The 16,837-nt window shown below is 41.8% G+C and overlaps 1 protein-coding gene across 2 annotated transcripts in view; it reads left to right on the top strand.

The window, feature by feature from the left end:
* LOC124282745 (LWamide neuropeptides-like) overlaps nucleotides 1-12,851 on the top strand; it is a 164,305-nt gene extending 151,454 nt beyond the window's left edge. For both annotated transcript variants that reach the window (XM_046718767.1, XM_046718766.1), the window contains 2 exons: nucleotides 10,340-10,418; nucleotides 11,461-12,851. In XM_046718767.1, the coding sequence (XP_046574723.1) occupies nucleotides 10,342-10,418; nucleotides 11,461-12,322 (939 nt within the window). In that variant the 5' untranslated portion in view covers nucleotides 10,340-10,341 and the 3' untranslated portion in view covers nucleotides 12,323-12,851. The remainder of the gene's footprint in view (nucleotides 1-10,339; nucleotides 10,419-11,460) is intronic.
* Nucleotides 12,852-16,837: the final 3,986 nt, after the last annotated feature.

Consider the following 16,837-nt stretch of genomic DNA (forward strand, 5'->3'; position numbering starts at 1 on the left):
AGGATAGGTCCTAACAATGGGCCAAAATACGTATTCGGGGTACCGAATTGTGGGTTTTTTAAGGAAGTCCATTTATTAACGTAAACCGTCATCAAACTATTTTAAAAAGTATCATTTGTATTTCTGGTAACGTGCGCTTTAACGTAGGTCGACATACGCGTCAATAGAACAGCATACTGGCTCGGAACACACTGCTACAAAGATGCGTACTTCAGACCGTATTACCCTCGAGAGAAGCATACAACTTATAATGGCCTTCTCGAGCAGATATACAGGCGGTGCAGCGTAGCCACATTGCAATATGTAAACAATCGAGACTGGACCAGACGAGCCAGTGACCAGCAGCATGAGCATCGACCTACACATTCGAGATACGACATGCGTCAAACAAGACGGCGAGGTTGACCACCCGATCCCGTTAGTCGCCTTTTACGACAAATGTTGGTTGCTGAAGGCCAATTCTAACTGGTTCTTCACGGGTCGTGGGTTACTTTGAATAATTGACGAATATGGAATCCCTGTTCAATACGATGGTCCTAACCAACAGCAGGGGTAGTTAATATGCTCGGACAATACAATACCCGTGTCCTATTGTCGTAAACCATTGACTGCTACTAACGTCTTGTGGAACATGAATGTACTACACGATCATTTCGTCAAACCCAACCCATGCACTTTGTTTCACGCTCAACGCTTTTGTCACCAAACACGGAGATTTATTTAAACTTACGATTTTATATATTTATTTTATTTTATTCACGATACTTCTAAAGCAAATAGAGCAGTACGTTGTAATATCAGTTTCTGTGAAATGTAATTAGTTTGTGTCAGTTTGTATTTTTATGGAAATGCCTTCGTACTCCAAAGTAGAGACCTACCCGAAGACAAAATTACCGACAGTACCTTTCTTCATTCTCGACTTCAAACTGGGATCTAGTCAGTAGTGGTGTGTGGCCCTGTGTCTAGAACTCTAGAACTGTGTCACAAATCAGTTGAAATTAAGCATCGATGAGCGCGGAGAGGTCATGGATGGGTGACCGTGTTTGACAGCCTGAATTAATGAGCCTGAGTTTCAAGGACTTCAATCCAGCCATACAACGAAGCGCATGTGATACATGTGGTCCCACGTTAGGCAAGTGATATTGTTTAAAATTGCCTCGGTTGCCCAGCAGAAAATGGGTACCCGGCGGGATAAGTTATGCGACTATTAACCTTCTAGCGCTTCACAGGCAGCATGGGTTATCCGGGGTAGTAATAACGCCTTGAGCAAGAATTTCATCCTGGAGTGGCGCTATAAAGTTGGACTACTGTTATATTCACTAAGGTGCTTCCTCGTTCGTCAGTGGTTTCAACGTAACAAACTTTAGGGCACTATTTATGTAACCAGAATTCAACAAACAATTTCACTTATCATGTTTTGGTTACGTTTCCTTGGTTTTCTATTCCCTATGTACTCTGAAAGAGATGTAAGACTACAGCTACTATTGAAAACAATGACGTCATTATACAATGGATGACGTCACAAATATTGCCATGACTACCACGTTTGGAACAATATATAATGTCCCGTTATACAGTGGATAAGATAACTTTCTGAAGCCTGATCTCACCAGTTACACAATATTGATTGTGACAAAACAAGCCAATAAGTTAATAGTTTCTGCAAGCTTGAGTTACGATGTACTCAAACAAAGAGAGGAACTTTTCTTATACACTGATGCGTTGTCCTTTGGGAACTATCTCGTCTAGACACACGAATGGTTTCAAATTTGCAATCTTACATCAAATTTATCAAATTTATTTCTTCTACTCTGAATGCCCTTTAAATCTTAATTTCGTATCAACCACTCACCCTATGGCGTTGTATTCACCTTATCGGTATTAGATTGTTAAATGGTGATTATTCTTTCCAGACCGCTTATACTGTAGAAACAATCTAAATGTAACATGTCATGTGAATATTTGTTAACTGCAAAAACCAAAAAACAAAAACAAATTTAAATAAATTAAAAAATAAATAAATAAATAAATAAATAAATAAATAAATAAATAAATAAATAAATAAATAAATAAATAAATAAATAAATAAATAAATAAATAAATAAATAAATTCAGGCTCATGGGTTTGAATTTAAAGAATATAGTTTGAGCTATAGTTGAAACAAGTCTCCCTCCAAAAACAAATGCTCCCGACCCAACCCCCCAAAATATTGAGGGAACCTGATGTTAGAAACGGATTGGGGATTCGAATCCCGAATCTGAATAATTTCTTTTACATTCTGGATTCGAATGATGAATCTGAATCTGGTAGAACAGCCGTGTGTGCGAGTTGTACCTGTGAAATTGAAATTTCACTGTACATGCTTATTGATCACCCCTCGTAAAAAAAAAGCGAAAAGTGACAACAAAATAATGATCGTTTGTTTAACAACTTTTTAATTCGGGTGTCCAAAATTATGAGACAAATCATCAGAGTTGGTCTCTCGAGTTCATGTGACTGTGCAAAGTTTGATTTTGTTGGATTTATTAGATGTTGTGTTAGTGAGCAATTCATCGGTCTCAAATGAAGTCAAACGGAATGTAAAACAGTTTTTAATTAACATACGTTCATCCTTCGTAGTGGGAATCATAGGAATCAATAGTAGTAACACCAGCTTCAAAGACTGTGTCAACCGACTGCCCTATCAATGATGATTGCAAGTGCGTGTAACGATGGTCCATGTTGGGGAAGGAAATAAATCGTTGTTGTCAAGCTTTTGACAATTAAGGATAGTTCATCGTTGCCACAGAGCCAGTGTTGTTGTATGGCTCCTTTGTGTTGATAGTATTCCAACCTTGTCAGCGTGGGATAGATTAATCACTTACAGAGTACCTTTAATTACTGTTAATCAGCTGTTCTTTGTTACCATCGCGACAAAGCGACCATCAAACAAACCATGAGCCCATTGCAACCTTGTCAGTCTCATGGTATACTAACGCGTGACAATCAACAGGAACTATATAGGAAATATATTAACTTGTATTTTGCGTTGCATTGTTATTGATGAACTAAAATAAGTTGTAGGCTTGTCACGAGGAAACTGGCTTTGTGTGTCCTCTGCGCGACCGCGAACCAGGAACCGACAGTACATCGAAGTATTGTTCCGAGTAATATGCAAGTTATTCATTTCAACACCATACATAGCATTTACGTTGATTAAAGATTGACAGTTTTCAGTTTTGAGAATATGTACCGAATTGTGTGTTTTAGGGAAGTCACTGTTTTATCCTTAAATTTGTTGATATATAGTTTATGTTTAGACTCGATAGCTGTTAATGTTAATATACATTATGCTACTTCGTTTTGCCGTGAAGAGCGTGTATTGGAGTGATGATAGAGATTGGTATACGTAGAGTCTGTGTTTCCATGATGGGACCCGTGAAGATCCGGGGTAGAATAGGTCGTCAGCAACCCATGCTTGCCTCAAAAGGCGACTATGCTTGTCGTAAGAGGCGACTAACGGGATCGGGTGGTCAGGCTCGCTGACTTGGTTGACACGTGTCATCGGTTCCCAATTGCGCAGATCGATGTTCATGCTGTTGATCACTGGATTGTCTGGTCCAGACTCGATTATTTACAGACCGCCGCCATATAGCTGGAATATTGCTGAGTGCAGCGTAAAACTAAACTCACTCACTCACTCAATGAACAGAGACTACATGGATGTAAATAGTTCTGGAGGCGTTCATTCCTCTCGGAAGTTGCAGTTAACGAAAAGGGAATGTGAGGACCATGTCATCGTATTCCAATTGCATGGATCGAGGCCCATGATGTCAACCACTGGGTTATATGATCAAAAGGTCAATGTAAAAAATTCCAGTTTTATTTATGAATTGTTTGACAGCAGTCAGCTATGAATCAATGTGTCCTCAAAAGCAAAAGAAACGCACGTTTGATTTGACACCTGAAAACACGAGGCAAACAGAACCATACATTGTAATTAACGTTTCTGACAGGTCATACAGTTGTTAACAGCTTGGAGGAAATGTGAAGTGTTCTCCCCCACCCCCTTTCACGAGAGCGTGCACCCCCTCTTTCTCAAAAAGCTGTATCCCCCCCCTGTGAATGTTTACTAAAAAATCTTTATGATCAACATAACGACAAGAGTATGCAGTCTCAGTGACGTGTATTGCTTTGTTTATCTTACCTCCGTGTAATAAACTCATGCCAATAATGGTTGTCACCCCTCCCACCCCACCCCACACACAGGGGGTGACAACCATTATTGGCATGAGTATATTTTACCTACAGTTTTTAATGACGCTGATGTTAAATAACAAGTTTCCGTGTCATCTCTCCCAGGTGTGTGACAACTGATAGATATATTACCAATTGCCACGGTAACCGCCAAACTCTCCGCCGAGAAGCTGTATCGCTAACAATAGTATGACGTCATAATAGGACCCATGCAGTGCCCCATGTACAGAACTATTTACCGACTTCCACTGCTTTATCTAAACTATGGTATACATTGCATCGTTTCCACACTCAACTTAAACATACTTGACCATTTTAAAGCAGTTTTAAGCTTGTCAGAATACGTTTCACTGATTTTAATAATTCAGTCGAGAGACAGACGCCATTTTGTTTTGTCTTCAAAATAAAATAAAATGATAGTTTGTGCGTTTAACATGGCGGTAAGATAAATACAGTGGATTCCCTCTAAACCGGCATCGCCCGCGACTGGAGAAAAATGTCGGTTTAGAGGGACTTTTTAGAAACTCAGTCCACACACATAAACCACACACAGACAAAAATAAACAAACAGTGAAATGTATGTGTTATATAGAGTTAACTCAGTCCTTCCTCTCTTAATGGTCCTTCACACTTATTTCGAATTGACAGGAATCAAGGAGAATCAGACAGAAAAAAATGTTTTCCAAAATTCGAACCGCATTCGGGAGAGAATGTCAATGATAAATATATTCTTACTCATTCCAAATATACTAGATCACGAATGCAACTCGAATGAATCGGAATACAGTAGGAATAATAAGAATGCCGTTAGAATACACTAAGAATACTTAAAATGAATTTCGACTGCCGTACGAGGCCGGTTCGATTGCTGCATGAATAGCACTCGAATTTCAGTTGGAACGTACCTCGAATGCTGTACGAATTTTTGCATAGAATGCATTCAGAACCCTCTTGGAATGACCCCCGAATATGGATCGAATGTTAAAGCATTAAAACAGAATGCAGCTCGAATATTTCAAATGTCCTTCAAATGCATTTAGAATGTAACACAAATGTCCGAAATGCATCAAGAATGATGAACTGAACTATATGTCAACTCAGGACGCAGACAGCGGCATATGAGGTTATATATGTGATAAATTAAATATATCCATATAGTTATATACAATGTATATATACAGATGAATAAATAAATTAATACATGATATATATATGCAAATAGATTGCATAAAGATACAAGTGAATATATAATTAATATACATGTAGACATATTTAAACGAAGTATTCTTACCGACGATTCTTAAAAACATTTATGATAATAATACGGAATAAAACGAGTTTTCTTAGAATACCTATTATCTTATTGTTATTGAATTATGCATACATTTTCTGAAAATTTGGTCTGGTATAAAAATCTGTCCCAAGCGTGTTGATTTCTAAATACATGTACACACCGTGTGTTGGCTGATGCAATCTCTCGTGAAATTACAATGTCGGTTTAGGGAGAGTCAGCTTGCACTGAAAACATGTTTTTGGACTGGATTTGAGTGTCTGAATTCGGAAAAGAGGGATGTCGGATTAGAGGGAGTTTCTTATATGATATTATATAGGGACAAAATTGCATTATCCCTGTTTTAGTTATGCATGTATATTATATTTATATGCATATAAGCCAAAATGGCACTTTGTATTTTATCAAAATATGTGTATGTTCTCTATATCATTTTGTATGATTTATGAGAATATAAAAAAAATCCTGATTCCTGAAAATCCTGATTCCTGACAAATTCGGGACCAAATAAATATGTCGGTTTACAGGGAATGTCGGATTAGAGGGATGTCGGTTTAGAGGGAGTCCACTGTACGTTGTAAACTACGTTGCTAATCAGAGAAAAACGTATAGGCCCCTGTTCGCTGAAAAAATGTCAAAATAAATCTACTGTACTATTCTGTTGAGTGCAGGGGGCGGTGGGGTAGCCTAGTGGTTAAAGCGTTGGCTCGTCACGCCGAAGACCCGGGTTCGAGTCCCCACATGGGTACAATGTGTGAAGCCCATTTCTGGTGTCCCCCGCCGTGATGTTGCTGGAATATTGCTAAAAGCGGCGTAAAACCAAACTCAGTCAGTCAGTGTTGAGTGCGGCTTTTAACAACTAACAAACAAGCAAGCACAAATGAAGGTACGTTTCCCAAATATTTTAACATGAACAAATATTTTCTTAAAATCAAGAACACTTTTATCAAAACGACAAAACGTCATCATCAGAACGTGCTGAAACATATTTAGCTGAGAAGAAATGGCTTTTACGCTCAATTCACTGCGTTGGTCGTTGGGGGCGGTGGGGTAGCCTAATGGTCATAGCGTTCGCTGTTCAGGCAGAAAATCCGGGTTCAATTCCCCACATGGGTACAATGTGTGAAGCCCATTCCTGTTGTCCCCCGCCGTGATATTGCTGGAATATTGCTAAAAGTGGCGTAAAACTAACTAACTCACTCTTTTGATGTGTCTGTAACGATCGTCTCCCCAACAAATACGGCGGAGTCATGTCCGTTGTCATAAAAAAAAGAATATTTTATGATTCTTTGATAGGAAACCACGCAATTTGCAAAGGCAATTTGCAAAGGTTTGCAACGGTTCTGAATATATTGGATGTCTACAAAATATATTCGTTTACGTTTCCAATTAGAATCCTTCGGTTTCCGCATACGGGGGTTATACAAGTGCGGTCAATACTTCTCATAGTTACTAATGAACTGTTACCAGTACTCGATCCCTCGGGATTACCTTAATTAATACTTCAAGAAAATGACAATCTAATGATAGAACGTTAAACTATGGACAATGGGACAAAGGACTGTGTGAACTTCTGATCTTGTCCGCACCACAGGTCTTTTCGCCTGTAGCGAATACACCTGGCACCTGCTCGAGGAATTCACTGATTACTGCTCATACAGCGAGAAATTGCTCGAATCTGTTGATTTCGGAAGTTGATTCAATACGCCCCGAAATAGATAGAACTAAATAATGGAATTTACTGGAGAAACATATGAAGCGAGATAGTAGTGGTTAGATCATCATCATCAGCAGCAGCAGCATCGGCCTCCACTTCCTCATTACCCTCATTATCATCATCACCACCCCAACACAAATCATCGTCGACATCGTCATTGTCCTACACCTCCTAATCATCATCACCATCATCAGCGTCATCTTTATTGTCGTCAGCATCATCAGTTATACACCACCACTTCAAATCATCATCATCGGCGTCGGCGTTGGCGTCATCATAATCATCGTCGTCGTCGTAGTCATCATCATCATCATCATCATCACCATCATCTGCGTCATCATTATTGTCGTCAGCATCATCAGTTATACTAAGTACTGGTAGGAGCCATCACCTCCACCACCACTTCAAATCATCGTCGTCGTCGTCATCGTCGTCGTCGTCGTCGTCATCATCATAAACATCATCACTATGAACATTCTTACACAGCGTTAAACACGTCATACTCGCGCATGCTGAAAGCCTGTACCGTTATGACCCCCGTCAAAGGAATGTTGTGCAATCGATCATAATCAATCGTTTCATTATCTCCCCGCGGGGTATACAATCCGAGCTGTCTGAGAAGTGAACAGTCAGGTTACCGTGTGAAGTAATTCTTGCAGCATTATATCACCATCACGCCATGCCACATGGTATCCATTCCACACATTAGAGCTGTCGATAGTATGGTGATCAACCTTCAGTTGCTGGCGATCTACAGCTATTGTCCAAATAGTGTTAATATTTAATGTAACATGCTAGCCTTAATTCTAACTGTGACATTCTAATTGTTTTACTGTCCTTTGCCGACAGGTTTACATAATATACATGTATATTCGTTATGAATATCAAATTTATTCTCGTCACGATATGGCTGAAATATTGCCGTAGTGACGATGTAACTCACTCACTCACCCACTCACAATGAAAATCGTACCTTCGGCGGGACTAGCGGGCGATTTAACCACTACGCTACTCCCGTCATTCAGGTTTCACGGAGAGTGGGTGAGCGTTTAACTACATTCACCTTGAAGGGGGACACATAAAACCATGAAGGGATTCGACCCCAGTTCTGAAACCATTTTTACCCCTCAATGAAGTACCCCACTTCCCTGACAAATGAGAGACTGTGCAGCCATTGTATCAGCGCATTTCACTGCTCGGCGAGTGGACCCGTTCTTGTCGCCTTACAAGTCCGGGAAGAAATGACAAACTAGGGCGGCGGGGTAGCCTAGTGGGTAGGTAATACGTTCGCTGGTCAGGGCTGCTGAAGATCAACAGTAACCCGGATCTACAAAAAATACACGGGGAGACACGAGTGAACGATCCGTCTCAGCGTCGCAGTTGCTTGTGCAGCGTTGTGCGTTTTGGAAACCTATGTATTTGAATCGAATGGAATGTTCAATTTCCTATTTCTTCTTGAATGAGTGAGGTAGTTTAGTTTTACGCCGCACTCAGCAATATTCCAGCTATATGGCGGCGGTCTGTAAATAATCGAGTCTGGACCAGACAATCCAGTGATCAACAGCACGAGCATCGATCTACGCAATTGGGATACGATGACATGTGTCAACCAAGTCAGCGAGCCTGACCACCCGATCCCGTTAGTCGCCTCTGACGACAAGCAAGGATTACTGAAGATCAATTCTAACCCGGATCTTCACGGGTTGGGAGTGAGTAACGAGAGTTCAACGCAGCATGGAGCAGTATTCTTTTACAGGGAACTACGTTTGTCACGAACACGCTTATAAAGAACTGATATTACGAACTGTGCTTTGTTCCCGGCCACTTTAATCGAAATGAATGTTAAGAACTACGGATATAACGAACAAAAATGGTGGCCTCTTTGAGTTCGATATAACCGTAGTTGACCTTATATCATGGCGTGTCATCTTGGTGTTGGAGGAAAACTCAAGATGATGCAGGAGTTTGTCTGTTAGCACTCTAATGAATAAACAAACTATAAATCATAAACCGGATCCACTTCCTAATGCCGTGTTTAACTAGCTCCATTTATTCCCTGAGCGATTTTAAAGTGAATGAATATTGCTTTAGGCCGCATCCGGAATTTCCCAGATATTCGAGTCGAGTGGTTGCTTGAGAAGTGATACACGTAAAAAGAGGAACTGTATGGATGTCAGCTTCTGCATCAGAAGCACTTCCATATTATATACGTTCTCAAGCATGTATTCTCAGGTCTATATATTTGACATGCCTCTGCATGTATTTGTGACCGGTGACAGGATGGGACAGGATGCTGTACCTCTCCTCGAACAGCTGTACCATAAGTCATTGTGATTGAAATATAGTCTTGTGATATATCGACGGAGAATTTGCTCATAATTATGAAGAGTGTGATTTTATTCACTCCTCGGTTCGAAAGTGTGGAGGGGCTTTGGGTAGTCTAATGGGCAAGGCGTTCTCTCGTCACGCTGAAGACCCGGGTTCGATTCCCCACATGGGTACAGTGTGCGACGCTCATTTCTGGTGTCCTCTGCCGTAATATCGCTGGAGCGTTGCTAAAAGCGGCGTAAAACCCAACTCACTCACTCACTCACTCACTCGAAGGTGTGGACTAAGTCGGAACATGATCAGTTTTGACGTTCAAACTGTCCGGCAGCTACGCAACACTCTCGGCCAGGATCTTGACTTCCCATTTGTGAAACTGTATAGATGTAAAATATTGATGTATAAAGATGTAAAATACAAGACTGCACCTTTCTCACCATCTGAAACATAACGTCATATCCAAACGATTCACTCCGTGATTTTGCCAATTTGGAATGAATCATCACCATCATCATCATCAGTATTATCATTAGCATCCAGAGACTTACTTTCGGTGCAATATATTTGCATGACAATATCATCCATGCTACCAACACAGGTCTCGTAACTCAAAATAGGAACACGATCAATTATGATGTAATAAGATGATGACGTCATCCAAAACAGTATGACGTCATTATGTTCGTACATTGAAGTATAAAACTAGCCAATCAGCTGAATAGCTGAGTTTTTAGTGCCATCCTCACCCACTCTCATCCTTACATTGCAGGAATGGAGTCAGACGCTCGGAACACAATGCTATGGAAGTTCTTCTGCTGCCTTCTATGTTCTGTGGCCATTCCACTGAGGTAACTAATATCGTATTTATGTCGCAATAAACATGGGAACATCAGTTATAACAAAAAATTCAAAATCCTTTAAAACCCTAACACTTATTTGACAACGACATGGATTGATTGATTGATTGAGTTTAGTTTTACGCCGCACTAAGCAATATTCCTGCTACCTGGCGGCGGTCTGTTTATAATCAAGTCGGGACCAGACAATCCAGTGATCAACAGCATGAGCATCGATCTAAGTAATTGGGATACGATGACATCTGTCAACAAAGTCAGCGAGCCTGACCACCCGATCCCGTTAATCGCCTCTTACGACAAGCATGGGTCACTGAAGATCAATTCTAACCCGAAATGTGTAGATTCCAGCTGGCACATAAGAGACGATTTACGCCGCTTTTAGCAATATTCCAGCAATATCACGGCGGGTGGTACCAGAAATGGGCTTCTCACATTGTACCCTTACGGGGAATCGAACCCGAATATTTCCAACTGACTACTCTTTCAGTGTTAAGGGTTATTTTACTAACCTAATGGCAATAGTTAATTGACATGATTTATTTGAATCAGTCGCATACGTTTGGTTAGACTACTCTTTCAGTGGGGGCGGTGGGGTAGCGTAGTGGTTAAAGCGTTCGTTCGTCACGCCGAAGACCCGGGTTCGATTCCCCACATGGGTACAATGTGTGAAGCCCATTTCTGGTGTCCTCCGCCGTGACATTGCTGGAATATTGCTAAAAAAGCCGCGTAAAACCATACTCACTCACTTTCAGTGACAATTATCTGACTACTCTTCCGAAGGCAACCTATATGTGACATCCCTTCCTTGTGACTCTCTGTGTTTCTCATATTCTCAAACATACAGTTTTGTGAGCAGTTTTCGTCAAGAAATGGCGGTATCCTAGACATTGTTACAATAAAGTCAGCGGATATTAAGATACATGTATTTTCAAGTGACAGCATAGTGTGTATGCATATTGACATGATGGAGCCTTAACGTTTTACATATGTATGCATAAATATATTCACGAGAACATTGTTGCTGTTTTTTCAGCGTATGCACAGCAACTGTAGCAGATGACGTAAAGGACGAAGGAATAGATGCTTTTGAAGAACCAAAGGATTTACAAAAACGTAGCACCGAGGACGACTTCGCTAAAAGGCCCTTTGATGAACTGGCAAGTGGACTCATTGGAAAACGTGCTTATACTCCGTACAGATTGTTTCGGTATCACACATTCAAACGCCCATTTGATCCTCTTGCAAGTGGCCTTATAGGAAAACGCTTTGATCCTCTTGCAAGTGGTTTGATCGGGAAACGACCATTCGACCGACTTGCAAGTGGACTAATTGGAAAGAGAGCCCCTTTCGACCCCCTTGCGAATGGCTTGATTGGAAAACGACCCTTCGACCGACTTGCAAGTGGGCTTATTGGAAAGAGAGCTCCCTTCGACCCCCTTGCCAATGGGCTAATCGAGAAACGACCCTTCGACCCACTCGCAAGTGGTCTTATTGGAAAGAGATCACCTTTTGATCCCCTTGCCAGTGGTCTTATTGGGAAACGACCCTTTGATCGTCTTGCTAGTGGACTGATTGGAAAACGACCCTTTGATCGTCTTGCTAGTGGACTGATTGGAAAACGACCCTTTGATCGACTTGCAAGTGGGCTAATCGGAAAAAGATCGTTCGATCCCCTTGCAGCCGGATTGATTGGAAAGAGACGCCCAATGGACCCACTTGCTAGTGGACTGATTGGAAAACGACCCTTTGATCCGTTGGCCTCGGGACTAATCGGAAAGAGGTACTTTGACCCACTTGCGAGCGGATTGATAGGCAAAAGGACCTCAGATGATTTCGAGAAAAGACCATTTGATCCGTTAGCAAGTGGCTTGATTGGAAAGAGAGACGCAGAATGATCATTCAGACAAGTTCTAAAAACAGGTTGTGAAAAGTTAGGACTCACAGAGTAAAAGCTATATTTTGGACTGATTTTGACTTTTGTGCCATTGTGAAATCGCTCATACATGTTGACAGTTGCAGTATCATACCGCACAGACACATTATACATATGATGTTATTGTTATTATTATTATTACTATTATTTTATTAGTATTATTCCGATGCGAGGGGTCAACATTTGGCATTTTGTTAACGTAAATCAGAACCTGATATTTATATATGTAAAGCCGGTAATAAATAATAGGGTATTTTATTTGGGTTTTTTTCTAACCTGTTACTCTTCCGTGAAACGGACAACTAAACAGGAAATGTTAATTACGTGGGATTTCCTTAAAGTCATACTGCAAGCTTGTCTTAAACAGCACAGTTGATGCACCGTTGGATTTAATGCGCGCCTTTAGCTTTGTAACCTGAAAGATCATGCTGATGGGTTCACATGTTGAACAAATATGTGATTATTCGTGTTATTAAAATATATCAATTCTATGACGTTGTTGTCGTATGCTCATGGATATTTGTTTATCTTTGATGACCCGTTTTCAGAATGGAATACTCACCTTACCAGGGAGAAACGAAGGCACAATCCCAAAAATGTCGATGGTGAGTTGGGGTTATTTCCGCTTTTAAGGTTCCAGCATTATGACGGCACGGCACGAGCTACTTCCTCACACTTCCAACCCGTATTGGAATCGAACCTAGGCTTCCATGGAGGCAAACTAACGCTTTAACCGCTAAGCTAACGGCCCTTTTAATCTAAAGCGAATGAGAGAGTGAGTGACTGAGTTTGGTTTTACGCCGCTTTTAGCAATATTCCAGCAATATCACCGCGGGGGACCCCAGAAATGGCTTCACACATTGTGCCCATGTGGGGAATCGAACCCTGGTCTTCGGCGTGACGAGCGAACGCCTTAACCAGAAGGCTACCCGACCGCCTCTTTAATCTAAAGAACAAACTTTAAGTAAAATCGACACTCATTCTATGAGCAGCATAAGTGCATACCTCCGATTGGGCTGACAGGGATCAACAGTTGATAGTTCCTCCACGACAAATGCTTCTGACTCAGTCGGAATTATACAATGCACATGACAATGGATATTTTCCAGGATAATTGTTAAAGGAGCCACGTCACCCGCCATTGTACCCGTTAACTGTGTGTTGTACGAGCAACTGAACACCACTAAACAACGAATGAGTGTACTTACTCACCGCTTTCAGCAATAGTCCAGCAATATCACGGCGGGGGACACAAGAAATGGGCTTCACACTTTGTACCCATGTGGGGCATCGAACCCGGGCCTTCGGCGTGACGACCGAACGCTTAACCACTAGGCTACAGGCCCCACCCCCCATTTCTGGTGTCCCCTGCTGCGATATTGCTGGAATATTGCTAAAAGCGGCGTTAAACTAAACTCATTTACTCACCATGGTGCAGAAACACTCGAAAAACGTTGTACTGACGGATACTATTTCAGAACCAAGTAACGTTTTATTTTGATGTCATGACGCGCCCCTTGAATCGAATCCGGGTTTTCCACACGACGGACGTTTATTCCGGATCCCTCTTCTGCAGGACACGAAAGCGCTACGCCTTGTGGGTCCGTGGAAAACTGTGAACTAGAGCTGTCACTGACCTCCACGCGTTGTACGTACAGAGCGGGACAACGTACGTAAAGCATCCGAGTGCGTGGGTGTGTAAGTGCGTACGCTTACAACTCTCGCTCCTTTATTGCCTAGGTGACACCCGCGAGCACTTGCACTTGTGTCACTTGCTGTCAAATTTACAATCACATATTACAAAATTACAGTATTATACCATAGAAATGATAATAATATATGGACGAACAACTTCTTTATTACATCGAGAGCGAAGTTTCGGTGTAGGTTCTAACACCGTTATCAAGCAAGTATACTCAGCAGCAAAAAAAACCCGTCAGTACGAATTCAAAATTAGATAGACACTGTAATCAAATCATTACAGAAATGGACATAATAAGCGGATCAAAAACATTTTTGTGTACAATATCTTGACACATCAATGAATAACTCAGCCGAATTTCCAGACATTACGTGAACGTTTGCAGTCCATTCAGACTCTACACTTTGGTATCTAGTGTGACCACCACGAACGGCAATAACTGCAGCACAGCGTCTATGCATGAGGTGCACCAATCGATTGATGAAAGCCCTTGGCACCTGGAACCATACTCTGAGAAAGGCCTGGCGCAATAAATCGGCTGTGTTCGGCCTTGGTATGACATTATTCTCTGAATTTAATCCCAAAGATGTTTTATTGTGTTTAAATCATGACTAAGGGCTGGCCCCTGCATAATCTTGACACCGTTCTGCTGTAGGAAGTCCCGTGTAGCTCTGGCAGTATGGGCCCGGGTGTTATCATGCTGGAAAATGTTGTTCCGGTGACGTGCAAAATGTGGTATGACTTGTGGTCTGAGAGCTTGTTCGATGTAGCGCACCGCTGTGATGCCGCCTCCTCTCCCTGGACCAAGGTTCTGGAACACCACAGGACCCACTCTCTGGTTCAGGCCTATTCCACCCCATACCATGATGCTTGCACCTCCCCATGAGTCTCTTTCCATAACACATTGGTCTGAGTAACGCTGGCCACGTCGTCGTCATATTCTTGTTCTGCCATCTGCAGTTGATACGCAGTACCGACTCTCATCTGTGAACAGAACACCTGTCCATTGCCTGTATCGCCAGTTTTGGTGTTGTAGGGCAAACTGTAGACATTCACGCCGGTGACGAGGGATGAGGATAGGTCCACGGTAAGGTCTACGGCAATTGAGGTTCCCGCTGTTAAGACGTCAGCGTACTGTGTCAGTACTGACTGGTTTTCTGTGTATTCCCACTGTCTGGCGTGCTGTTTCGGATGCCTGCACGAAGGGATTCTGTACATGCTGCCGCACAACATGGCGGTCTTGTCGTCTTCAGGTCACCCTTTGTCTGCCTGTACGGGGGCGATCATTTGTGGTGTTGGTGGCCCGGAAACGCTGCTGCAGCCTGTAGATGGTCCAAACGTTGACCTGGAAGTGATTGGCAACGGCTTGTGCAGTGTGGCCAGCTACGAGTCTCCCTAGCGCCTGGTTCCTCTGAGCTGTCGTGAGTCGCGGCATCCTGCTGACGTTGTAATGTGAATGTTTCAACCAGCTTTGGGGGTGCATTTTATAGGGCTGGTCCTTGTGAACAGCACGTGCAGCATGAGTTGGAAAACACCGTACCATCTTCGAGATCAGGTTGCGTTTTTTAGACCATTTCCTGGGTTTCATTCTGAGTTTGGGAAGGAATGTCTTTGCTCAGGTAAAGTTGGAGATGTTGTCAAAAATATACAATCAAAACATTAAATGAGTTTACAGATATCCGTTTCTGTAAAGGAAAATTCCAAACTGACTTTTCTTTTGCTGCTTAGTATATATTAGACTGCGGTTTGCCGTACACCTGGTGCAAATTGATTGTCACTAGTCCACATTAACACTCTGCGCATTATATGCGTCATGTTGCGTTTATTCCGGAGTCAGCATTGCCACCTACGAGAAAAAAAACTGTAAGAGTTTTGATATTTTTAAAATAAAAAAAAGAATAATGTACGTAAAGATTTCCATCCGTATTTTTTAATTTGTTTGCTTCTCATCTCGTCAACAGAGCTGGCGAATAAAGAATCTAAATAAATGAAGTCAAAGTTTTACACTAATTGTGTAACCTATTTCTATAACTTGGATTTAGATATTTTTCAGACACTAAATTTATTTATAATGTAGATCGAGTCGTTGGGTTTCAGGACCCGTGAAGGTCCGGGCTAAAATGAACCTTCAGTAACCCATGCCTATCGTAAAAGGCGACTAACGGGATCGGGTGGTCAGGCTCCACCTTCCCAATTGCGCAGGTCGATGCTCATGCTGTTGATCACTGGATTGTCTGGTCCAGACTCGATTATTTACTTACCGCTGCCATATAGCTGGAATATTGCTGAGTGCGGCGTAAAAATAAACTCACTCACTCACGTTGGGTTTCACAAACATGTTTTTAAGATCAAGCTGGTCCGGGAATGAACATATCTTTCTCACATCAGAGCATTTGTGCTGTAATCTTTTTCTTATTTCTTTCAAAAGTTACCAAATTTGAATTACATTACTAAAATTAACAATGCACCTCAAATATAGAAGCACTTACAGAAGCGTTTCCTTAAAACGCTTATAGCCTTTGCTCAATACATGTATAGAACGCCATTGTAGTGCATTTGGATCATATGCATTGAATGCGACGATGTCACGGTGGGAGAGGAACAATGAATTCGAAGAACGAAGAACTATTCCAGCCCAGTGAGCGAAATAGTCACTGGCCCGCTAGCCCGTGGCTAGTAAATGTAAAATCGGGCCAGTAATTCTCCACAGTCAGTGGCCAGACTGGCTAGTGAAGTTTCATGAGGTCATTTTGTAAATACATCACTCTCTACGAC

The sequence above is a fragment of the Haliotis rubra genome, unplaced genomic scaffold (assembly GCF_003918875.1).
Source record: "Haliotis rubra isolate DU_JTF1 unplaced genomic scaffold, ASM391887v1 Scf302, whole genome shotgun sequence".
Classification (NCBI taxonomy): domain Eukaryota; kingdom Metazoa; phylum Mollusca; class Gastropoda; order Lepetellida; family Haliotidae; genus Haliotis; species Haliotis rubra.